At 40.9% G+C, this 26132-nt stretch overlaps 1 protein-coding gene across 3 annotated transcripts in view; it reads left to right on the top strand.

The window, feature by feature from the left end:
* The window catches only part of DGKH (diacylglycerol kinase eta), a 135991-nt gene that overhangs the window by 27590 nt on the left and 82269 nt on the right, over positions 1–26132 (top strand). For 2 of the 3 annotated variants that reach the window (XM_030565832.1, XM_030565822.1), the window contains exons 1-5: positions 10854–10934; positions 12102–12206; positions 12546–12678; positions 24534–24640; positions 25355–25480. In XM_030565832.1, the coding sequence (XP_030421692.1) occupies positions 12153–12206; positions 12546–12678; positions 24534–24640; positions 25355–25480 (420 nt within the window). In that variant the 5' untranslated portion in view covers positions 10854–10934; positions 12102–12152. Of the gene's footprint in view, positions 1–10853; positions 10935–12101; positions 12207–12545; positions 12679–24533; positions 24641–25354; positions 25481–26132 lie in introns of those variants that run through there. The other variant, XM_030565839.1, reaches the window with a different exon arrangement.

Raw genomic sequence — 26132 nt, 5'->3', positions numbered from 1 at the left:
AATACAAGAAATATGAGTCAGACCCCCAAAAACCGAAATGCTTTTAAAAAAATGGAACTATGTTTTATAGTCTCTTTAGATTTTCTTAACTCCCCCTCCCTCATTTGCCTCCATCCCCTTCCAATATGTGGTAAAATTATAATGTTACCATCACTCACAAATTTATCATGAGTAATGCAATTTGGGGCTCTCATTGGAGGACCCAGCTGAGGTCAGGGCAACATTGTGCTGCTGTAAAAATGCACTGTGTGATAGACTGACAGAATCCTGCAATATCCTAGGCAAACCTTATGAGATTAAGGTAAACCTTACTGAATTAGGTTTAATACCTTTGGTGTCCATTGTATTAAAAATGCAGTTGTGTTTGTGTTGTGGAATTATATGTTACTCCTCTAGGAGGAGAGGGATGCTAATGTAATTTTTTTGGTTATTAGCTCCTTTGAAGCCACTCTGTGGAGAGTTTCACTTATAATAGTTCAAACTGGGTTCTTCAGGCAGACTAAAAGAAGTTTTGGATGAATAGCTGGATAAGGGATGGAAGGGACTTTATGCAGAGAAGCATCCCAAGTTTTTAACTAGGAACCCAAGAAAGGTAAAACAATGACCTAGGTAAGAAGCATTCCTTCAAACAATAGCAAAGTTTATAGATGTGAAGAGGGACTCCTCAGCCCAGACTGTGGCAACAGGACTGTTTGCCAAGTCTGAGAATCTGTAGATCAAAACCACTGATCTGTTAAAGACAGAGACGGGGGATTTGGTCAGAGGTTGGCCTGAAAGTGTCAGTGAAAAGGCTGGCAGGGTGGCTGAGAAACCGAGACAGAGGCAGTGGCGGATTAGCCAGTGGACCTCAGGGGCCCCAGCCAAGTGCAGGGACCTGGAAAAAATCTGCTGATGGAGGCAGAAGCCTAGAGCCCCAGCTGCCAGGCAGGTGGGTGGGGGAAGCCCCCGCATCCCAGCTCCGTTATGCGGCAGCAACTGGGGGACGGGGGAAGCCCCCCCAGCAGACCCTGTCCTTGGCAGTAGTTGTGGGATGGGGAAAGCCACTCTCCTCTCCCTTCCACCCCCAAAGCATCCATCCCCTTTCCCGACAGAAGCTACGGAGTGTCAGGACAAGCTCCAGCACCCTTCCATCACCAGCAGAAGTGGAGCAGGGGGGTGGTAGGGGAAGCCCCAGCACCCAGACCCCTGCTGCAGCCCTGGAACTGGAGGAGCTCTCACTCCCCAGTGTGGCCTTGGGGCCATGGTGCAGGGACAGAGCTTCTCCGGTCTTGGGGCTGCAGTGGGGAGAGAGCAAAAAGGAGCAAAAGGGTTTGCAGGCCTGCAGTGGGGGGGACCCTGGGTGGAACAGGGGTGGGCCCCCGGGAAGGAGCAAAAAGGGGTGGGGCTGTGGGCATGGCCACAGGCAGAAGGGATGGAATGGGGGCGGGGGCCACATGCAGATGGGGTAAGGAGGGCCCCCACTTGGTCTGGCTCAGGGCCCCAGGAAACCTTAATTCATGTCTGCAGAGAGGAATCAGGGTGCAAGCAGTGTCTGCTGTTTCTGCCCACTCAAAGATGAGGAATAAGCCAGATCCATCTGAGCTATGGATGAAAAGGCTAAGGAAATGTGTGTGTGTTTAGGATTCTTAGTTATTTAAAATCTGTGTTTCTAAGTGCTGTGTACTTTCTGGCAAAATAAATCATGCTTTGTTTTGAAGAAGCTGTTTTGGTATTGCTGCAAACATATGCCAGCCTTCCAAATTGAAATCCTGGCAGGGTCCAGTTCCTGTTGGACCTGCTAACTAAATCACAGTTGATAACCAGGGGGCTGTAATCCAGGTCCTGATCTGAGGATGGACAAATTGTGGAACTTCATTTCAGGACAATTCCAGAATACATAAAGGCTTAAGGCCTCATGCCTGTAGAGGATGCACTCAAAGAGACTCCCAAGAAAGGACAGTGTGCAGCTAGTCCGGTAACAGTGAGCTGAATGATGAATATGTGTTTTTTCCATCTGCTAGTACAAACAGAAAATATTAAATATAATGATAACACTGTAAGTATCAATTTAATATATGGACTGCAGCTAAATTAGTGGTAACTATGACAGCCATATAAAGAACAAACAGGCTAATTGTGATCAGTGTGCTACAGTGAATACTAAACAAATTTAAGATTGGCCATGTCAAGTGATAGTACTGTAATGCCTGCGAGTAGTAATTTAAAGCACTGTAAAGCTGTTCAGTGTAAATATCATGTTCCTTGAAGTTGAGTGTTTTGCCATCACTACTGTCTCCCCCTCTGAGCTGTGTACACTGTTATTTTCTTAATTAGCATATGCTGTGTTTGTGCTTTCTGAATTGGTTTTTCACTTTACCTATGATTGATGATGATATCAGTCAGCACTGCTGATATACCTGTTTCAAAACAATGATGGCAGTTCCTACTGGTGGTTTTATGGTATTAGGGTCACTATAAGACAGGATGTGCTGAGACAATAAAAATTAGTTGTGAGTATGATTACAGCAAGGAGGGAAGCTGCAAAGCAGATTCAGAATTCCAGAAGACCTGCAAATGAGTCACCATTCTCATTGCAATATTGACAATACAATTACAATATGACATATTGTATTTTGTGGAAGTGCATAAATATTCTAGGCAGTGTTTTACATAAATTTCAACTGAAGTATGTAGTGATGTTATCTCATGCCCCCCAGTCTACCAGAGGCCAAATGAACCAAATTTACTGTACATTGACATGGCATACAATCTATGAATTATAAATTATCTACTTTATAAAGGCCTTGGGCTTAAGATGAACAGTGACCATTAGGAAACGGATTAATGTCTGTCTTTGTATATATGCAAAGTATATAGTTATGATAATCTTACCCCACTGTGGCATTGTGAAACTGAGAGTCGTCATGTACCCAAGGCCTTGGGGAATCTGATATAACATTAGCTCCTTGAAGAATTATGCTATGTGCTATTTTAAAAAAGTAAATTTAAATTAAATTGTAGGGCTCATCTTTGTGTATTTTTTACTTTTACAGTTCTCAGTTTATCTTTTATAGCAGAAGCGCTTCAGATTGAGGAATGTACAGAATTTTAGAACTAGATTTAGACCTGGTGGAAGCAGGTGCAACTCACACTGAATGTAATGGAAGTTTCACCACCTTATGTGTGGGATGAATTTGATCTCAGTTCTCTTAGGTGAAAAATCAAAGTGGCAGAACAAAAGCTGATTCTCCAATTTCCAGGGAAATGGACACAAAGTAAATTGCTTGTGTTTGTGTTTGTTTGTTTTAGAGAATAGATCAAAAATCCCATTATCAGTTTGTGTGAAAATCCTCTTTTCTGGCAGCCCTTGCAGAAGAAGGGAGGTAGGGTAAAAAAGGTGACCTTCACCTCATTCTCCTGCCAAATATCCTCTTCTGTTATTCAGAAGTAAAACATGGAGACTGTCACAGTAAAGGGCTGAAGAAAACAGCACTTGCTTTTTCATCCCCTTTTATTGTTTTTTTAATCCTTTATCTACAGTCCTCTCTTGGTCCCTAATCTTTCCTGTTCCTCATCCCTAGCCTCTCTTTGCCCCATGTGATGCCTTCACTGCTGCCTTAAGAGCCTATTTTGATACCACCTCCTTCTCCAACTACTGCCCCATCTGAGATTTATGCTTCTCAGTCAGTTAAGCATTGTAGCACTGAGCAGAACAATGTTTAAATACCTACACAAATCTGGGCCTAAATCACTTAGGTGGTTCTGAACATTTTATCCAAGGCATTTTCTCCATCTTCATCATTTTTGGTGCTGTGGTTGATGTGGTTGAACACTTGTATCTCCTAAACTTCTCCTACTCTTCAGAGAGCTAGTGCTTTCCTGGTTCTGATCCTACCTTTTCAACTTCTCCTTCAGTGTTTGCTGTGAGAGTTCTTCCTCTTTTTCTCTTTGAATTGCAAGCTTTTCCAGGTTGGGACTTTTCTTTTAATTTTCTGTAAAGCACCTAGCATAATGTATGCAATACAGATAACAGTAGGTGGGGGTATTACATTGATTGCTACAGGGGATCATGTTATTTAATATTTTCATTAATAACTTACAAAGAGGAAGAAATATGTAGATGACACAAAAATTGAGATGTACTAGAAACATATGGGGACAGACCCTGCCAATGTAAGAATGGTCACATATGGTCATACCAATAGTCCATCTAGCCCAGTATCCTGTCTTCCCACAGTGTCCAGTGCCAGATGCTTCAGGGAAATGTATCAAGTACCAGCTTCTGGCAGACAGAGGTTTAGGAACACCCAGAGGATGGCGTTGTGTCCCTGACTATTGTGTCTAATAGCCATTGCTGGACCTATCCTCTATGAACTTATCTGATTTTTTGTAACCCATTTATACTTTTGGCCTTCGCAACATCCTGAGAATGAGTTCCCCAGGTTGATTGTGTGTTGTATGAAGAAGTACTTCCTTATGTTTGTTTAAAACCCGCTGCTTATTAATTTCATTGGCTAATCCCTTGTTCGTGTATTACGTGGTACGGGGATACACTTCCTCCGTACCATTCATGATTTTATACACCTATGTCATATCCCCCCAGTCCCACAAACAGTCCCACAAGAGAATGCAGAAAACCTACAAGGAATGGAAGATGGGATGGGATGGGAAGGAAAGCTACCTCTTGGAGGACAGAAAGTGTGGGAAAAACAGTGAGAATTACCAAAAGCCAAGCAGAGTTGGACCTTGCAAAGGAAACTAAAATCAACTGTAAAAGGTTCTATAGCCATATAACTAAAAAGAAAACAGGAAAAGAAGATGGATCACTAAACAGTGAAGATGAGTGGAGATTAAAGATAATCTAGGCATGGCCTAACACCTAAACCAGTGGTCTCAAACATATGGGCTGCATGCGGCCCACAGAGTTTTCCGCAGCCTGCCAAGCTCCCCCCGCCCCCGGAGTTATTTCCTGTGGCCTCCAAGCTCCCCTCGCTTGCCGGCCCCTCTCCTCCACAGCGCACTGCATACCTCCAGGCACTTCCTGCTGCCAAACAGCTGTTTGGGGGTGCTTAACACTTTTCAGGAGGGAGGGGGGAGGAGCGGGGAGCCACATGTTCAGGGGAGGAGGCAGAGAAGAGGCGGGGCAGGAGCAGGGATTTGGGGAAGGGGTTGGAATAGGGGCAGGGAGGGGGCAGAGTTGGGGTGGGAACTTTGGGGGAAGGGGTTCGAATGGGGTGGGGAAGGGGTGGGAAGCGGTGGGGTAGGGGTGGGGCCTCATGGAAGGAGTGGAGTGAGGTTGGGGGTAGGGGCAGCGGGGGTGGTGGCTTTTGTACCTTTATATGAAAAGGTGTCAGTGATGCGGCCCTCAGGCCAATGTACTAGTCCTCATGTGGCCCTCGTGGTGATTTGAGTTTGAGTTTCATCTAAACGTATACTTTGCCTCAGTTTTCAGTAAGGGTAATGAGGAGTTTAGGGGTAGTGGCAGGAATGGAAATGAGGATATGCAAGTAGAAATGATCACATCTGAGGTGGAAGTCAAACTCAAACAGCTTCATGGGACCAAATTGGGGGATCCAGATAATTTCCATCCAAAAATACTAAAGGAACTCTCATATGAAATTGCAAGTCTAATAGCAAGGATTTTTAATGAATACAGTAAGTTGGGGGTCGTTGTACCCTATGACTGGAGAATTGCTAATATAGTACCTATTTTTAAGAAAGGGGGAAAGAGTGGTCCAGGAAACACCAGGTCTGTTTGACCTCAATCATATTGAGGTCTTGAAAGAAATTTTGAAAGAGAACATTGTTAAGGACCAAGAGGTCAACAGGATTTGGGATAAAATATAACATGGTTTTATAAAACTGGATCGTGCCAGACGAACCTGATCTTTTTCTCCAAGAAGATTTTTTTAGACAAAGGAAATGCTATAGATTTCAGTAAGGCTTTTGATACAGTTTCACACTGGAAATTATTAGTTAAATTGGAGAAGATGTTGGTTAATATGAAAGATGGGTAAGGAACTGGTAAAAGAGGAGATTACAACAGGTCATACTGAAAGTGGAACTGTCAGGCTGTAGGGAGGTTACTAGTGGAGTTTCTCAAGGATTTGTTTTAGGACCAATCTCATTTAACATTTTCATTACTGACCTGTGCACAAAAAGTGGTAGTGTGCTAACAAAATTTGTGGGTGAGACAAAGTTAGGAGGTATTTCCAGTGTGAGGAGGACCAGAATATCATTCAGGAAGATCTGGACAATCTTGAAAACTGGAGTAATAGAAATGGGATGAAATTTAATAGTGCAAAGTGGAAAACCATGCACTTAGGGACTAACATCAAGAACATAAGAATGGTCATATTGGTTCGGACCAAAGGTCCATCTAGCCCAGAATCTTGTCTTCTGACCGTGGCCAATGCCAGGTCCCCCAGAAGGAATGAACAGAACAAGTAATCATCAAGTGATCCATCCCCTGTCGCGCATTCCCAGGTTCTGGCAAACAGATGCTAGAGACACCATCCTTGCCCATCCTGGCTAATAGCCATTGATGAACCTATCCTCCATGAATTTATCTAGCTCTTCTTTGAACCCTGTTATAGTCTTGGACTTCACAGCGTCCTCTGGCAAAGAGTTCCACAGACTGTGCAATGTGTGAAAAAATACTTCCTTTTGTTTTTAACCTGCTGCCTATTAATTTAATTTGGTGACCCCTAGTTCTTGTGTTATGAGAAGGAGTAAATAACATTTCCTTATTTTCTTATTCCACACCAGTCCTGATTTTATAGACCTCAATCATATCCCCCCCTTAGTCATCTCTTTTCCAAGCTGAAAAGTCCCAGTCTTATTAATCGCTCCTCATAAGGAAGCTGTTCCATGCCCCTAATAATTTGTGTTGCCCTTTTCTGAACCTTTTCCAAGTCCAATATATCTTTTTTGAGAAGGGGCAATCACATCTGCATGCAGTATTCAAGATGTGGGCATACCAGGGATATATATAGAGGCAATGTGATGTTTTCTGTCTTATTACCTATCCCTTTCTTAATGATTCCCAACATTCTGTTTGCTTTTTTTGACTGCTGCTGAATATTAAGTGGATGTTTTCAGAGAGCTATCCACAATGAATCCAAGATCTCTTTCTTGAGTGGTAATAGGTAATTTAGACCTCATCATTGTATATGTATAGGTGGAATTATATTTTCCAATGTGCATTACTTTGCATTTATCAATATTGAATTTCATCTGCTATTTTGTTGTCCAGTCACCCAGTTTTGAGAGACCCTTTTGTAGCTCTTCACAGTCTGCTTGGGACATAACTATCTTGAGTAGTTTTGTATCATCTGCAAATTTTGCCACGTAACTGTTTGCCTCTTTTTCCAGCCAATGTGATGGGGCCATAAAAAAGACTAATGTCTAAGAAAGATGAATTCAAACTGGAACGAGTGCAGAGAAGGGATACAAGAATGGTCAGAGCAGTGGAGAAGAGACTCAAAGAGCTTGACTTGTTTCGCCTAACCAAGTGAAGGCTGAGGGGATATATGATTCCTTTCTGTAAATAGATCAAAGGGATAAAAACCAGGGAGAGAGAGGAGTTATTTAAGTTGAGTGCCAGTGCTGACGCATGAATAAAGGGATATAAACTGGCCATCAGTAATTTTAGGGTTGAAATTAGACAAAGGTTCTAATCATCAGAGGAATGATGTTCTGGAACAGCTGTCTAAGGGAAGCAGTGAGGGCAAAAAACCTAACTGGCTTCAAGACTGAATTTGATAAGTTCATGGAGGGGATGGTATGATGAGACTACAGTGGTGTGTGGCCTGCCTGTGACCGCTAGGAGCAAATATCCCCAGTGGCTGGAGACGGGACACTAGATGGGGTGGGATCTGAATTACTACAGAGAATTCTTTCCCAGGTATCTGGCTGGTTGGTCTTGACAACATGCTCAGTGTCCAACTGATCACCATATTTAGAGTCGGAAAGGAATTTCCCCCCAGCTCTGATAGGCAGAGGCCCTGGGGTCTTTTGCCTTCCTCTGCAGCATGGTGCATGGGTTACTTGCTGTTTTAAACTAGCATAAATGTCGGAATCTCTGTAACCTGAAGTCTTTAAATCATGATTTGAGGACTTCAGTAATACAGCCAGAGGTTATGGGTCTATTATAGGAGTGGGTAGGCAAGGTTCTGTGGTCAGCAATGTGCAAGTCAGACTAGATGATCATGATGGCTCCTTTCGGCTTTAAAGCCTATGAGTCTCTCTCTCCTCCTATGGAGGTTGTTCCATATCCCTAATAATTTTTGTTTCCATTTTTGGTACCTTTTCTCTTCCAATTCCAGGGAGAAGAGAAAAAGCATACAAATACAAATTGGGTAGGGGTGCCCATCTGTGGAGTAAGAATTAAGTAACAAGAGAAAGGAAACTAAATATGATATTGGAATGTAATACCATTGGAAAAAAGCCATTGATAAGATAATCTGTTTGTTTGTATACATTAAATATATGTTAGTGGATAGCAGATGTAGTTGGGAGGATCTTGTAGGAGGTTTCTTCTGCCTGTTTCAAACTCTTTAGGCCTGATTGGATAGCCCTAATATTTTACTGAACTTGTTTTTATGTGAATTTTGTGGTGCTTCATGGAAACCTGTGATATTTGTAGTGAATGAATCATGTCCTAACAAGACTAAAATGGGGCATTCTTGATTTTTGTGGTTCCCAAAAAGATAGGAAAAGAGTTTTTATACTATGGGTAAAAGTTACATCAGAGTAATGAAATCTAGCAAAGCATTAACACACTATTTAAGCCTCACTTAAGCCTTTTGTTTAAGAGTTTAGGAGGTATGGAGAGCCATGGGTGGGTCATGTGTGTTGGGATACATTTTAACCCTGTATGTTTCAACAAATTCTTAAGTTGCTTACTTTGAATTAGAAACCCGCAGACACTTACAGTGTGCACACTCACAAAGTAAGAGACTTTTTAAGTGTAAGCACTGTACGCTAAATTTACCTATTTAGCCATGGGACCATGTGACATTACTAATGACATGCCTACATGGGACATTCAGGAAGATTAAGCCAAATTAGCTAGAGATGTGAATTTAGAGTGCATTATGTTAAACCACATTTAAAAGCTGTGTAGATGGTCTCCTTCAGAAGTAAAATAGCTCTAGTTTGCTTTAAAGTGAACTAAGAGCACTTTATTTTTGAATTAAATCATCTACACAGAAGTTTAATGCACTTTAAATTCAGTCAAATGTAGTTGATCCAGCTTACCTTTTGTGAATATTCCCATATAGAGGGGTCTTCCGCATAGGCACAGACTCCATGGGTGCTCTGGGGCTGGAGCACCCGTGGGGAAAAATTAGTGCATGCTCTGCACCAACCAGCAGCCAAGCTCCCTTCCCCTCACTTCACCTCCCCCCCGAGCACATCGCGTCCCTACTCCTCCGCCTACTTCCCAGCGCTTCCCTTTGGCGGTGCTTAAGACTTTCCAGGAGGGAGAGGGGAGGAGCAGGGAGGGGGCCCACTCAGGGGAGGAGGCGGGGCAGGGGTGGGGACTATGGGGAAGGGGTGAAATGGGGGCAGTGCAGGGGCAGGGGTGGGGTCAAGCACTCACTGGGAACAGTGGAAGTCGGCACTTATAGCCTTCAGTGTAAATGGAGAAGAGAAGGATGGGGTATTGTATGGTACATAAGATCATTCTCAAATCAGGAAACCCCTTAAGGATAGAAAGAACCTGAATTCATAGTTTCATTGCTTCTCTTGGTTGGAGGTCAGAAGCTTAATGTTATTCCAGCATAGGTATTTTTATTTCATATAACATCAGGTTGTCTTTTTGTTTTGTATGTCTGGCTCCCTTACAATAACCAGACTGGCTGTTCCTTGGAGCTTATTGTTGGAAGTGCGTGAAGCAGAAAGAATATAAGTAGATTAGTCTTCATAGCCTTTTACGTCCTGTATCTACAAATATGTGGGGCTCTTCCAACTTTCCAGTGTGTTTATTTTAATAGCTCTAATAATAATTTGTCTAACATTCATGTGTAGCCATCAGTTGTATAACTTAATGCCTCTGCTACTGCCTGCTGTAACTTATATGAACAAATATTAAATAAAAATGGTATTGCTATAGGAATATCTTGTATGGTTATACATGAGTTATTTGGCAGAGACTTTTTGACTCTTTCACGTAAGGGATTCTGTATGAATGATATTACTAAAGATAAGAGATCCATGATATATGTATTTGATCTGTATTTTTTTGGAAAGATTATCAAAAGAGTTTTTCCAGAAGAACTTTAAGGAGCAAAGGTAGTTAAATGTATTTTTGGATTAAATGTGTTTCACTACACTGTCTGTTGGTAGTCAGAAGGAAGGAATTGACATGAAATGCTCTGACCTAGCTGTGTGACTAAGGCAGCCTTGTCCTTACTTTAAAGCTATAAATGGGTATCTTTATTATGATATTATACAGTATATTGGGAAATAAAGACTGGGGGAAGTATTTGTACAAATAATATCTATCAGTTCGATGAAGCCTGGTGCTTGTTATTGGAACCAGGGTTATATTATGGTTTAATGGCTTCTTTGTGCTTCATTTGATGAGCTGTCAGAAAAACATTTTGAAGTAATAAAGCATCCATTTGGCTCCGAACTGATGAGAGAAGCATTGCTCTTTGCATTAACTGTTATTCAGGAAGAGAGGTGGACAGATGTTAATAAGTCTTATTAAAAAAAAAAGGGGTGGTGAAGACTGAAGGAAATAGAAAACAGAGTGGAGTCCTCCAGTTTCATGTGCAGCTTGTACATTTAAAAAAAAAAAAGCTTAAAGGTTTGTGCTGCCCTTCCATGTGACTTGTAGTCTGCTGTATTTCAGTTAGGTTGCTTGTCAGATATATTAAAGTGCAGTTCAGTTTAATGAAGAACTGCATAGCCCAAACCAGGAGCAGAGGCTATCTCATGGTCACCGGGTGAGTAAAAACAGTTGTAAATAATTACTTACTAATAATGTATATATTGTAAATGTTACAAGAACCTTATAAAACCATGAGACAAAATTAAGTTTTCCTGTGGTTTATGCTGTTACTTTACTTAGATAATTTCCAAATGTAGGCAGTATGGACAATGAAATACATGTTCAGACTGAACAAGGTTTTAGTTTTTAATTTTTGCAGAAGAAGCAAATGACTTTTCTTTTTGATTACTTAGATTTTTATTTTAGATTCCTTCATTGTTCTCAAAGCAACTACAATATCTATTTTAGTGCGGTGCTCAAAATAATTTCTGTGGGAGTTAGCTGATAGTTTTTGGTGCCTTACTGTGATTTTTAATTGTTTATCTACTAGTGAGGGAAGGAAAAAACATGTTTACTCTGAATCTCCAAGATTCAGCAGTCTTCAGATTTCAAGATGAATACAGTATCTAACATCTAAATCCAGACTACCGAGCCCTGCACAACATCAACCTGTTCCAAAAGTGCACTGAAGCACTGCATAGGCACCATTGCATAGGGTTTGAGCTGTTTGTTTTTTGCTCTGTCTCTTTTGATTATACAGCTTGTGTAGGTGTATTCCTATATTAACTCATAAATCAAGCTTTTTTTATATTTGATTACAACAATTATGTAAATACAATGTCATCACCAATGTAGGAATGAGAAATGCGCAGAATGTTTATGAAGCTCCAGCTTTTGTTTATCAGTATGATTTGTCTTTGTCTACAGTAATTATAGATTTTGCAGTTGCTATAATGTTGTTATGAAACAGAACTGACATCTGTTTAAAATAATTTATGGAAAGATTTCTTAGCCATTTTAGAGCTTTGCAGGGAGTTTTATATTTACATATGGATAAAGAGCTGAAAAAGAGACATAATTAATATATATTTTTTGAAAGCCCAATATAAATCCTGGGAATTGAAACTGAGAAAAGTTCACTTTACTATTTTAAGACAGTGATTAAAAAACACCAACACACAACTCACTCATATTCAAGGTTTTGATTATCATATAGATTTAGGGTGTGCATTTCACTTGCATCATCAGAGAGAAGAAACATTGGCTTGTCAGATGTTATGTTCTGTAATGATCTCTCCTATCTATAAAATTCAGAATCATTAAATTGAGACTTCTCTTTCAGATAATCACTCCGTTCCGGAGGCTAATATTGTGTGCTGAGAACAGAAAAGAGATGGAGGACTGGATCAGCTCACTGAAGTCTGTACAGTCTAGAGAACATTATGAGGTAAGATAATATCCCTTTCAGTGCACGTTGTTCTTCTTTCAGGATAAATACTGATTTAACATACCAAGTTCTACAGTACACAGAACCCAAGACATACAGTCTTGTGGAGTGTGAAAAACCTGTAAGGTTAAAATGCAGTTTTTGTTAAACTTTTATTTTACTAGTACAATTCATGCTACTATGCTCTTGTTCTGAGGTTTTGAGAGAGAGTTAGTCTCCTTTCAATGTATTTCTTCTCCACATTGAATTTTCCAGCATAAATATGGAACTCCTAAGTACTTTCACTTTCTATAGCAGTGTTCTGTACTTGCAAATTTGTCTTAACTTCTCCTTTACTAGACCGCACAGTTTAATGTGGAACATTTCTCAGGGATGCATAACTGGTACGCCTGCTCCCATGCCCGACCTACCTTCTGTAATGTGTGCAGAGAGAGCCTCTCTGGAGTTACTTCTCATGGCCTGTCTTGTGAAGGTAAAGTCAACATATTTTTCCATACAATGTCCGATAAGCTAATAAAAAATTAAGGCTATAGGCAGGTAATAGTACTGAAAATGCTATGGAGTAAGAAGAAACCTACTCATTGCTATAGAAGGGAACATTTCTGTTGGTCAGAATAAATGCTAACAATATGACACACATTATTCACACTCTGGACATTATTTTCTAGTTCATCTCAATATAAAAGGCTCCTCCTGCTACAGATACCTTCCCCCTCCCCCACTTCCCTCGTATGTACTTGCCTGAGTGTAAGGTTTTTGAGAGAAGATGAGATTACTTTGATTTGCACTTCAAAAATGATATGGAGCAAAAGTGCAACATTTTCTTTCCCCCGTTCTCAGAGTTGATATAGCATTCCTTTGAAAGAAAAGAGGAAAAAATAGAAATATTGTTAGTCTCTCATCGGCAAAAATCTGGAACAACAGTTAACTCCTTAGTTGGGTCCATGACCTTATATCTCCCCAGTTTTTGTTTGATTAGCTGCTCTCTTTCTGCTGACTGATATTGTAGTGCAGGCAGGGAGGGTAAAATATGCTTCTTCACTGGTCACATAATGGATAAAATATCATTTATATGTTTTTCATAATTTGATAATTAAAGAGCTAATATCCAACATCAATAAAAGCTGGGATGGGACTAAAGGTTCAATGTTCGAGTGCAGGAATTATCTAGCACAGGCACATTTCTATAATAACCTTGAAAATATTCAGTTTTATTTTATCATTTTTTGGCTTTTCACTGTAACTTCTATGAAAAGCAGTGATATGTCTACCTTGTTTCCTGGAATGTGGCAGTAAATTAAGTGTCAAATATGTCCTTATGGAATATATATGCCATTTACACACAAGCTTTGGTATTACTTTTTCACTGGGAAGAAAAATATGTTCTTAATATTCTTGATAATAATGGTTAGACCTTTAATTACAAAATAGTTAACTACCCAGCAAACTCTTGCTGCTGTATAATAATGTAAATACGGTAATCAGTTATTATACAATATATTATTCAGAAATAGATTTTAAGTTGTATGTTACTTAACTACCTGTAGATTTCTGTTCCTGTTATCTGTACTATGAAGTATCTGTACTCAGTGCTATATAGCTGGTAAACTGTACTAAAGCCAGTGTCAGGTCCCTGTCCTTTAGTGTTCACCATCTGAAGGCATCCAGCAGGGTGAAACTGTCCAGGGACATTGATATGACTATACATGTAAACCCCAAGGAGATTACCTAGATTACTGGCATTCTGTGTGCTGATAGCTCAGGGAGAGGCACACTGTCACTGGTAGGAAAGGGGAGCCAAGGGGAGCCAGACTCAGAGTCTACTCGGCAACCAATAGGAAGTGAGGCGCCCTTCCATGGGAGCTCAGGAGAGGGGAGAAGCCACTTTTGGAGCAGTTTGGGCCAGTCAGGGAAAGGATAGAACTGACTGGGGGAAGGGGGCTGGTGAGCTCCAGGCCTGCTTGCAGGGTTCAGTCTCATCTTCAGTTTGTCTAACTTGGGTACATTAGTGGGTATGAAGTGGTGTTCAGGGTCAGCTCCCTCCAGCTCACACCAAGTTACAAGCCTCTTCTGGTAATCCATACTGAGAATTTACTCAATTTCTCTGAGAAATCAGCAAGGGTAAATTTAAGGTCTGAGTTTAAAAGATGGGATCCCAACAGTACCTCCCGTGTAGCACCCCCCTGTCCACCTGGTTACCTCCTTTAGTGCCAATCTCCTTACGGGTTTTGATGGACAGGCCTGGATTCTTCTGATTCCCGCCACCCACTCAGTAGGGTGCAACTTATTTTTCTTCCCATATGAATTTATTTGCCAGTGCCTCCACTCCCCTTGCTCCTTCCTGGCAGGGTCACCAGCGCAGCTTAGGAAGCCACCAGCACACAGAGCCCCTGGAATCTAGGTAATCTCCTTGGGAGCTACATATATCACAGAAGTTAGTGATGGTGTAGCTGACCTCCACTGTCACTGCTATTTATCATTTCCCATTTAATTTCCCTAGTCATTCAAATAGTTTTCAGTCATTCAGGAAGTTTTTGAAGTATGATTTTAGGGGATGCAGTATCTAGCACTTAATCAGAATTCAAATATATTGCATCTACTGTGGTTCCCTTTAAGAGCTAATATTGTACTTATTTAATAAAAAAGAGTAAGTTTTTTCTAGCAAGAATTATTTTTTGTAAACTCGTATATTTCTCTTACACTCTATGATTCTGTGATTTCAACGCTTGTAGTCCATTGTCCACTAGCTAAGTACCTTGTTTTTTGCTTCTTGATGTTCTGTTAGTTAGCTAGGACTGGCTGTTACATTTACATCAATGTAATTGCCAGGGTCGCTCTTTTTTTCCCTTTTTTGAAAATGAAAATTACTTTTATTTTGTTTTAGTTTTTGGTTACGTCTCAATTTCTCCATGATTTTTAGATCTAATTCTTAGTGGTAGAGTGATTTGTTTCCTAATGTCCTTTGGATTCTAGAATGCTAACAAACTCATTTTGGTTGTTTGCCTGCCTGTACTCTCTTTATAAGTCCTTCATGACTAAGTCCTTGCTTTGTTGTCTCCCTTGTTTGTTTCCAGAACACTTTAAAAAATTTGATATTGCTGGAGTTGACCTTTGTAATACCATGTTGGCCATTTCTTGTACTCCACAGATTTTTTATCGGAGGTAATGTAGTGGGTATGGTGTCTTTTAGGAGTAACTAGGGTGACTAAATGTCCCGATTTTATAGGGACTTTTACTCATGTAGGCACCTATTACCCCCCACCCCCATCCTGATTTTTTATACTTGCTATCTGGTCACTCTAAAAGTAACCCAGAAATCTTCAGTGCCACTTCTTCCCATTACATCTTAATTGCATGTTTTTTTAAATTTGCTAAAACGGTCATGCCTGAAATTTGACACCCATGTACTTCTGTATTCTGTGAATCCATTTATTTCTATGCAAAATTCAGTTAGGGCATGGTCACTGGTTCCGTGCTTCCCTGTTATTCACATGTACTCAGTGATTTTCTCCTTATCAGTAGATCCATGATGTCTTCCTCCTTATTGGTGTTTCTGGTTTCTGGCACATGAATTGTCTTCTGTGAGCGCAGCAAGTTGCAGCACCGTAAAGCACCAGTGTAAACAGTGCCCCAGCACTGAGAGCTACGCCCCTCGTTGAGGTGTATTTTTTTAGAGTGCTGCGCCGTGACCACACAAGGCATGTTAAAGTGCTGCCAGTGTAGACTAGCTCTTAGATTGATTGTATTCTTTGATTCCTGGTTAGCTGTATTTATTACCTTGTAGGTAAACAAAATTCTCTCAATTAGTATCTTGCAGCTTAAAATCTTGTGAGAAATGGCCCAGTAATATTTCGTTCCCTCCAGTCCTACTGGTCTGAAGCAGATGTCCACAGGTGTTTTTCTTCTTTGTTTAATTGTAGCTCATAATTATTTCAGCAATACAGTGCTATTCCTCCAGTTTTTCTTTCCTTTTTATCTCTTCTACATACGCTATCTACAGTTATCAGAATCATCCCACTAAGTATGTGATGCCAGCAAGCAATATTTGCATCCAGCTAGTGTCAATAAAATCCTGATTCCTGTTGCATTTGTGCACAGACATTACTAATACAGATAAATTCGTGATGTGCCTTGCTTTAGAATTCTGTGCAGAATAGAATTAAGTTAAATTCTCATTCTCCATTCCTTTCAAACTTTTCTTTCCTTCAAAGTTGTGAAGTCTGCCTTATTTAGGAGTCTTGAATTTAGGAGGTTGGTTAAGTGGAGGGACAGTTTTCAGACAAAGAACCCTAATAACCCACAGAACCCTAAGAACACTCCTTAGCCTCAGTCACTCACCACTAATAAGTTTAGTATTTATTGATGCTTCTGTACTCCTGTCCATATCACTTTCTAAGGAATATTGCTCTATGTGTATTCTGAATAGAAATAATAGAGTAAACTCAACTCAGAAGGTTTAGTTCTGAATATAGTATTATAGAGAGTCAATAAATTTTTCATAACTGAGCTAACATTGACAATTCAAAGTGAGATATATCTGGTAAGTTAAAGACTTCAGTGTAAATGAGACACTTTCAGCCTTATTTCTTACACACACAAATTACATTAAAAGAACATTTGTAAGGTTGCAAAGTCACGCAATCAAAAGTTAGTAAATGCTGGAATTAAGGTTGTCTGTGCATCCTTAATTCGTTTCCCTTGTGGTACCTGTGCATTATGAAACTGTCTTCAGTTACATAATCACATATTTTTTCCACAGGACCCCTGCCTCATTCAGTGAACATGATGGACCTGCTCTGGGGACGAATCATGATTGTGTTGTGTAGGAGGCTGAGTGGTAGGACCTTTGCCTCATTTCTTGTAGAAATTGGAAGTGAATGAGGCAGTGGATTGTATGAAGAGAAAAGATCTTTAATTGAATGCAACCCTGGAGGACTGGATTCTATCTCTACCTCTGCCACAGAATTTCTGTGTGATGCTATAAGCAAGTCACTTAAACCAGACTTTTCTTAGTGGTCATTAATTGTGTGTTCCTCATTTTTTGGGCACACAACATGAGACCCTGGGGTCTGATTTATGGAAGTACTGAGTGCTCGCAACCTCAGCTGAAGTCAATGGGTGCTGAGCTTTGAACATACATAGTACTATGTGCTGCTAAGTGCACTGAAAAATCAGGTCCTAAGCATCTCCGTTTAGGCATCCAAAATTAATGGTTGCTTTTGACCTAGTCTCTCTGTACCTCAGTTCTTCATCTGTAAAATGAGGGTAATGCCACCTGCTCATCTCACAGGATTGTTGTGATGTGAAGATAAGTTTCTAGAGCACTCAGATTCTATAGCAATGAGTGCCATAGAAGAGCTCATGAGGAAATTAATAATTGTGTATTTAGAGCAGGGTTTGAATAATATGGATTAAATAGGGCTAGGGCCACACATTGAACATTGAGGATAAAAGGTAACACTGAATAACTGCTTGTTATCTGTGCACTGTCTATCCTGTGCACTGAATGAGACTAGGGTCCTGTGGGGAAAAATAGTATGTGATTTTATAGTTAAAGACTTTATCATAATGCATATGCACAGGGGACTCAAATTAAGGTTGCAGAGGCAGCCTTAATTGTGGCATTTCCTAACACTTGAGTGCCTGACCATTCAATCTTAAATGTTTTTAACATAGTTTTTTTGTGTGTAGTATATAAATATTTTATCATTAGCTGACTAAATTTACATGACAATGAGGAAACTAACAAGGGGTCTCCAAATTATTTTCCTAAACAGGTTTAGCTAATACAGGCTGCAATTCGAGTGCTTTGAATTTTGTTGTTTTCGTGTCAGTGTTTTGAATTTCTTTTCAGTGTGGATTTTTAATCCCAGTATTCTTGGAAACAAAATAACAGCTTCTGTGGACTCTCATAAGACAACTGTTTGTTTCTTGACAACATAAACTATGGGTACCAGAACAGCGATCTCCTTGTCAGTTTCAAAAGTTTGGCTTTAGCTTTTGAAGTCAGGAAAAACATTCCAAGTAAGCAGCTGTTTTTTGAAAACTACCAAAAAAAACTTTGTAAGAGGACAGAGAGAGGCTTGGCAGGACATGCAGATTTTTTCAATGCAGTATAATTAATAAATCAGTCAAGAAAATGATATATCTTATGCAAAACCATGTTATAACAAAGATATTTATTTTCAAAGCAAGAGGTCCCATGACAGTGTTCTATTTCATTAACTTTATTTCTATTATACCTAATAATTGCTATAAATTTTAATTATTGTATCTGGCAACAGATGTTGATGAAACTGTGACAGTGTCGACTAGTTACATAGTCTACTTAATTGCTTTTCAAGGAAACATGTTGTATATTACAGTTAATCAGAGAACTTTACCAAGCAATTTATACTTTTTAATATTATACTGTATATTTGTGAATAACCTGGTTTCTGGCTGGCTGCATTTTTCCTTTCCTTTTTTTAAACTTTATCAGCAAATTGTCAGCTGACATCCAGAAATATAACTGGATGCTACAGAACTCATTTATTAATTAGCCCCCGTATCATTTGAGATAGGAGCACTTAAAATGTAACATTTGCAAAGCTCTGTGTTAGTTACGGTGAATTCCACTTTTCTTTATAAATCTTATCTTTAAATGGTGGCATTGCTAAAAGGGACACTATGAACAAGTTCATAATTTACAAAAATTTCTATTTGTAAAAACTCCTCACAAATTGCAAGACTTCTTCCTTATTATTCATTTGTTCTTTTCCACCAACCACCCTTATTTCTGACAGTGTTTAACATACAGGGTGGCAGGCATTGTTTTCTGGTGGTGAGTGGGTTTATAGATGTGGCTGTCTTTAGGCAGTCTTATTTGAAGATGGACAAGAGGCAGGGTGTTCAGAGAGCATGTGAGCTGTCACTTGCTAGGATATTATCCTCTGGTCCTGACTGGACACTTGCCTTATTACTGGAATGCTGGGGATAAGTAGGTTTGGGTTACTATTTGGTTGGTCCTGAGTCTGAATTTGCAGGTCTTAATTAACACCCATAGTCCTAGCCAATCAGGCAGCGAGCCATCCAGGTTGACCAGACGTTGACCCCAGAATCATGCTATCTGATTGGATGGTAACTCTTCCACTGAACTGTAATGAAGTGAGGACATATAATTCTTTCCGACCTTTCATTCCCATCACTAGAGCATCTAAGTTCTTCACAGGTGGATTGGATCTGCATAGCAAGTTCCTAGAAGACCTCATGAGGTCTTCATTCCTTTCCCTTCCAAGGTTACAGGAAATTCTGCTTGAGATATATACATATAAACATTTGTAAAAATCATTTCAAGAATGCTTAGAAATGCTTTCCTTGCAGCATGTCCTAGAGGTGATCATATTATAGATTAGTCTAATTCCCTCTGAAAGGTCATCCTACAGCTGAACTTCCTCTGCCTCCCACTCTTTTGTTTGTCATGGCTTTCATACTCTGTATTGTTTCAGAGTACAGCGGTCTTAGTGGGTCATGGCAAGGATGTGGTGTATGATGTAGCTTCGTCTTCAGTTGCTGATTGCTTTGTAGATCAGGGTCAAAACCTTGAACTGGCAATAGAAGCAGACTGGCAGCCAGTGGAGGGATCAGACTGCAGTATGATATCCTCACAACAGCCTATCTACCTGAGGTTTTCTGCCGCATTCGGCCTGAACTAGAGCCTTTGCATTGGTCTAGATATAGAGCTTGGTTGGGATTCCCTATTCATGCTCTCAAAGAAGTAATAGGACACAAGGAGTCCCCTTACTCCCCTGCATGGGCTACCCACAATGTAGGTCTGTGTGTAGAAGTGAGAGTGGGGTTGCTGCTCCTATATAGGGTGACCAGACAGCAAGTGTGAAAAATTGGGACGGGGGTGGGGAGCCATAGGTGCCTCTTTAAGAAACCCTCCCCAAAATTGGGACTGTCCCTATAAAATCGGGATATCTGGTCACCCTACTCCTGCATAGGAGGACAGGCGAGGTTGGTGAAGTGGGAAGCCTTGGTTCTGGCCCCTCATCTCCAACCATGTGTTCAAAATCACAGCTGAGCTGATGTACAGGGGGAAGTAAGCTGCTAGGTCGAAAAGTAGCACAGCTTGCTTCCCCTGGAGCAAGAGTCAAGTAGGGTCCAGATTGTGACTGAGGCAGTTTCATTTCTGGTCTGCTTCTCAGGTAGCACAACTGCACACTGCCTCTTACTTAGGCTCATGGTTGACTCTACAATCTAGTCCACAGTGGTTTTGCAGGTTTCAAAGTGGTAGCCATGTTAGTCTGTATCAGCAAAAACAATGAGGAGTCCTTGTGGCACCTTAGAGACTAACAAATGTATTTGGGCATAAGCTTTCGTGGCTAGAACCCACTTCATCAACTGCATGGAGTGGAAAATACAGTAGCAGATATATATACATAGTACAGAGGTAGGCAACCTATGGCATGTGTGCCGAAGGTGGCACGCGAGCTGATTTTCAGTGGCACTCACACTGCCTGGGTCCTGGCTACCGGTCTGGGAGCTCTGCATTTTAATTTAATTTTAAATGAAGTTTCTTAAACATTTTAAAAACCTTATTTACTTTACATACAACAATAGTTTAGTTATATATTATAGACTTATAGAAAAAGACCTTCTAAAAATGTTAAAATATATGACCGGCACGCGAAATCTTAAATTAGAGTGAATAAATGAAGACTCGGCACACCGCTTCTGAAAGGTTGCCAACCCCTGACATAGTACATGAAAACAGGGCCGGCTCCAGGCACCAGCATCCCAAGAAGGTGCTTGGGGCAGCAATCTGCAAGGGGCGGCAGTCTGTGTGTTTTTGCCCCCAAGCAGCGGCCGAATTGCCACCGCGGACGGCAGGGGCAGTCCGTGTGCCATTAGAGCGGCACGTGTGTTTCTGCGGTGGCGGCAATTTGGCGGCAGCTTCTATGTTCAGCTGTCCGCGGCGGTGCAGCTTCTGTCTTCCGGCTGAAGACAGAAGCTGCCGCCGAATTGCTGCCGCCGCGGCAACGTGCATGCCACCCTAACGGCACATGGACTGCCCCCGCCGTCTGCGGTGGCAATTCAGCGCACTGCTTGGGGTGGCAAAAACAGTAGAGCTGGCCCTGCATGAAAAGATGGGAGTTGCCTTACCAAGTGAGGGGTCAGTCCAACAATTCAATTAGCAGTAGAATACCAAGGGAGGAAAAACAGTAGAATACCAAGGCAACTCTCATTACCACTAAAAAAAAAAAAAGTGATTTTTCTTCCCTTGGTATTCTACTGTTAATTGAATTGACTCATTAGATTGACTCCCCACTTGGTAAGGCAACTCCCATCTTTTTATGTACTGTGTATATAAACCTGCTACTGTGTTTTCCACTCCATGCATCTGATGAAGTGGGTTCTAGCCCACAAAAGCTTATGCCCAAATAAATTTGTTAGTCTCTAAGGTGCCACAAGGACGCCTAGTAGTTTTGCAGTAGACCAGCCTGCAGGTGACAAAAGTGTGAATCATTATGTTTAGTGCTGCTCTTGTTCTCATGACCCCATATTCATGGACTAGATTTTCAAAAGCATTCAGCACCCACTGTCAAGGCTATATAGGTCTGTCACGGACTCACAGGTCATGTCCACTCTTGGCCCTGTGTAGTCCATGGGGAGTGCTCCTTCAGTGAGACAGCCCTTCTTGGGGGTTCATTCTCTCTCGGGGTTAGACCCCTCCACCTCCTGGAGCCGCACCTCTCTGAGTCGTAGCACACCTGTTTCTCACCCTGGGCCCCCTCAGGGAGTCCACTCACTCTGAACTCCTGGAGCCTGCACCCCCGAAGGGGATTATGCAACCCTGTTCCCTAGACCGGAATGACTCTCAGCCAGCATAAAACAGGAGGGTTTGAGAGGTGAACACAGCACAGGAAACTCTCCAGCCTCAGGCCTCCTTCAGCACAGCACATCCCAGTCTCCCTGCACCCAGGCAGGCCCTGCCTGCTCCCCCTCCCCAGCCCAGCACCCCCCTGCTTCCCAGATGGGCATCTGATAACACCGGCCCCAAACCCTGCCTCTGTCCATTGCTTTCTCTCCAGGTAAACGGTTGTAAACAGGGTCTCCTGGGCCTCATCTCCTCTCCACTCTCCTCTGGCCGGAACCAGCTGGTTAGGTCACTGGGCTCCTCTCTTCGCAGCCCATTGTCCTCCCACTGGCCAGAACCAGTTGCAACTCCTGAGCTGGGTCTCTGGGTCATCAGGTCACCAGTCGTTGGGGTATCCATCCTCCAGGCCATTGGCTGGGGTCCCAACTTCCCTCTCCAGTTCTCTGTAACAGCAAACTCCCTCTCCCATCACCTCATTAAACCAGTAACATCCAGGGACACTGAGTCTCAATCCCTCTGCCTGCAACCCACTGGAAAACACGAAAACCCAAGAACTGCCTTCTCCCTCGCACTCCGTCACAAGCTCTCATTCAGATACCAGATTAAGTGGTGGATTTTCAAGTGAGCTGAGCGCATGGGGTACTCCCAGGCTGTTCCAGTGGAAAATGCAGAGTGCCGAGCACTTTGAAAATCCATCCCTTATTTCTGTGCCTCAAGGGGAGCTGAGCACTTTTGGAAATCTGGTACCAATGTGGGTGTTGAGCATTTTTGAGAATCTGGGCCTATTCCTCTGGCTGAGAAGGGATAGACATAGATACTGCTGGAACCCATGAATGCTGCTTTTGAAATAGCCATGGGGATTGCTAGAGAGCAACTGGGATGCTCCTTCTGTTCTTCTGCCCTTCGCTGTGGGTGGACCATATGCCTTTCTGTGGGTGGACCATATGCCAGTCCCTGCCAAGGCAGGAGCAAAGACCTTGTTCATTTTTTAAAAATCTGACAATGGATCAGTAGTATTAAAAATAAAAATAAATGTATGGTCCAGACTCCAGAGGGACCTTTTGTGCCAGATCTTAGCACTTTTAATCTTGGAGGAATGTCAGGCCCCAAAGCATTTGATAGTTATATTTGTTTGCAAAGAAACTACTGATACTGCCTGTGCTCTTATAAAGCTTTTATGGTTATTGCGAATATAAAGTTCTATAAATGGAATGATCTCATACACTTCCACTAACATAAAAACTCAACTGTAATCCATCAGTCTGTTTGGTACAATATGATTTCATTACATGGCATTCGAATTATATCAAACAAAAATTATTCAGACTTTTAAAATATCAAACCACATGCATGAGGCATATGTATAATACATTAAAACAACTATGGCTTTTCAAAATAAATCTATTAAAAATTAGGTTTGTCCTTACCCAAGTAACCTATGAGACTCAACAATAACCCCCAGTCTACTGAATAGACACATACCGTCCTAATCCCCAACCTTCTCAGAAGTCTACCGAAACTGGAAACAGGCCTTCTATTGTGCCGCAAACGGCTGCATTGGACAAAAAGGAAAGTTTGTTCCAGTATAAAATTTCTTCTATGTAAATGCCCGGCAAGCATTTCCTTCACATTTAAACCAGAACTCTAGGTACTCAAATGCCTCAGGTGATTTCAGCTGCTGCTATGTCACACAAAGAGGAGACCGTTTCTCAGGTAGCCAACACCCAAACAATTACATTTTTATAAGTCGAAATAAGTACATTAAATTGCACCTGGAAATTAATTGGGAGCCCATGTGAATCTCAGAGGACAGATATAATAGGCTCCTTCCATGGATAACTAAGCAAACTGACTATTGCATCTTGCATCTGCTAAAGTTTCCAAATGGTCTCCAAATATAATCCCATGCAGAGTATTCCAATTGCAGTCATTCAGTTTCAAGGTGACAAAGCCATGGATAACTGTAATGAAGGTTGCATTCAAAATATATCGAGCAAGAAATTTATGCTGTCTCTTTTGTAATGTCAATGGAAGATATTTTTAAAAGCTACAGTATAAAAGAATTGCATTTTTTAAAAAGTCATTAAAATATCTAAAGTTTACATATGAATAATTGACAAGAGCAAGAAGACTTAAGACTGCCATTCCATGCTTTAATGTCTGTAGATCTTAAAGAATTTCAGGGAATACAGAATAGTGAGTAATCTTGCAGCCAGTAAACAGCAGTATGTAATCCCTAGACGCAGTTCAGCAAGTAAAAGGTAGAGTGAGTTTGAACTCTGAATTTTCTTTGTTTTAATTGGTTTGTGTTTTGTCTGAAACAGTAAGTGAACATGTACTCCTCTGTTTTATAGAGTGATTTGCATTTGACTGAATTTCTGAAAATGCAACTGTTGATGTAATGCTTTACAGAGACTGCAATCAGGGAGTAGCTAATATAAAGTACATTTGTGTCTTTCTTCTAGTGTGTAAATTTAAAGCACATAAAAGGTGTGCCGTCAGGGCAACAAATAATTGCAAGTGGACTACGTTAGCCTCCATTGGGAAAGATATCATTGAGGATGAAGATGGTGTAAGTATTATTCAGGCTTTCAGTACTTCACAACAATTAATTGTTTGGTGGGTATTTTATTTTATTTAATTGGCCAGTATAGAAATGTTGTCAGATGACCCATTAAAGTTAATGGTAGTTGGCTGTATTGCTATAGATACTATATTAAAAGCTTAATTCAGGGGTTCTTCAGGAGACACATTTACCATCATTGGGCTCTAGAAGGAAGAATTCCATGTTACAGAATTCTGGCGGAAGTATGGATGGATCCTCTGAGCTTTGAGAATTGCTGTGAGAAGCCCCTTTCTCTCCTACTTCAAACTTGAGCGAAGAAGGTGTTAGTCTTGTTGATATACTTTTTTCTCAGCATGCTTTGTCTACTTGTAACTGACACCAGTTCCCCAGAAGATCTGTTTGGAATTCATTAACATAGTAGTTCTACTGATACATGTAAGAGTTAAAATTAAAAGTAGAAAATGTAACAACACTCTTTGTCTGAGTTGTGTCAAAGTAGATGAGTTAATTTTACAGCCACTGGCATGAAACTCTTATCTAGAAGATTATTGCTAGATTGCCAAAAATATGCATGCATACAGAAATTTACGTATCTAGATATTGGTGCAAAGAGAAAATCAGAGGAAAGTTTCAGGAGGACACTGAATTACTGATCTTTTTGTAGTTTTAATGGCAAATTTCCTTGCCATGGCATTTAATTGTATAACAACTTCCTCACAGATAGCTATGCCTCACCAATGGTTGGAGGGTAATTTGCCTGTCAGTGCCAAATGTGCTGTCTGCGACAAGACCTGTGGCAGCGTTTTACGCCTCCAAGATTGGAAGTGCCTTTGGTGTAAAGCTATGGTAGGTACCGTATGACTTGTAAAAATGTCTTGGATTCTGCCAGGATGATTATTTACCCATTATTCTTATTTTTCATTACTTAACCTTTGGGAAGGGAAGGGGACCAGGCAGCTCGCAGAGAGTGAGTTGAACGGATCTGAAACATTCGTAATCTAGAATGTCTGTCCCACTTGTCTGTTGTTTTTAATAGGTCCACAAATACAGGTCTTTCTTTAATAGTCCTTGCTATGTATCATTTATCCTTTGCATTTCTCCTAACTCTCTGAGGTCATGGTCCAAAGCTCACTGAAATCAAGGGGAGACTTTTTGCTTTTACCTCAGTGGGCTTCGGATCAGGCCCTTCATACTTCATCCTGTACTCTAGAGGCCCCTTGTGTTTTGAGTAGGTAATCTGCTTGAATAGTTGGTGGCATATTCTGTGCCCCTTATAATTATATGTATGGCTTTCATTTTGGCTTCCTAGTATCTTCTAATAAATATAAATCTAATTGTCCTAATCTATTCTGAAATATATAACTGCTGAGACTTTGTTACCCTTGTTCCTATCTTCTGTACTATTTTTCATGTGGTATAGATTTACATTCTCCATCATTCCATCACTGTCTTCTCATCAGTATATAATTGCATTTCTTCCCTTGATGCCTTTGTCTTT

This window comes from Gopherus evgoodei, chromosome 1 (assembly GCF_007399415.2).
Source record: "Gopherus evgoodei ecotype Sinaloan lineage chromosome 1, rGopEvg1_v1.p, whole genome shotgun sequence".
Taxonomy (NCBI): Eukaryota; Metazoa; Chordata; order Testudines; family Testudinidae; genus Gopherus; species Gopherus evgoodei.
Note: the sequence above shows the minus strand (reverse complement) of the source record. Positions and strands in the feature narration are given on the sequence as shown.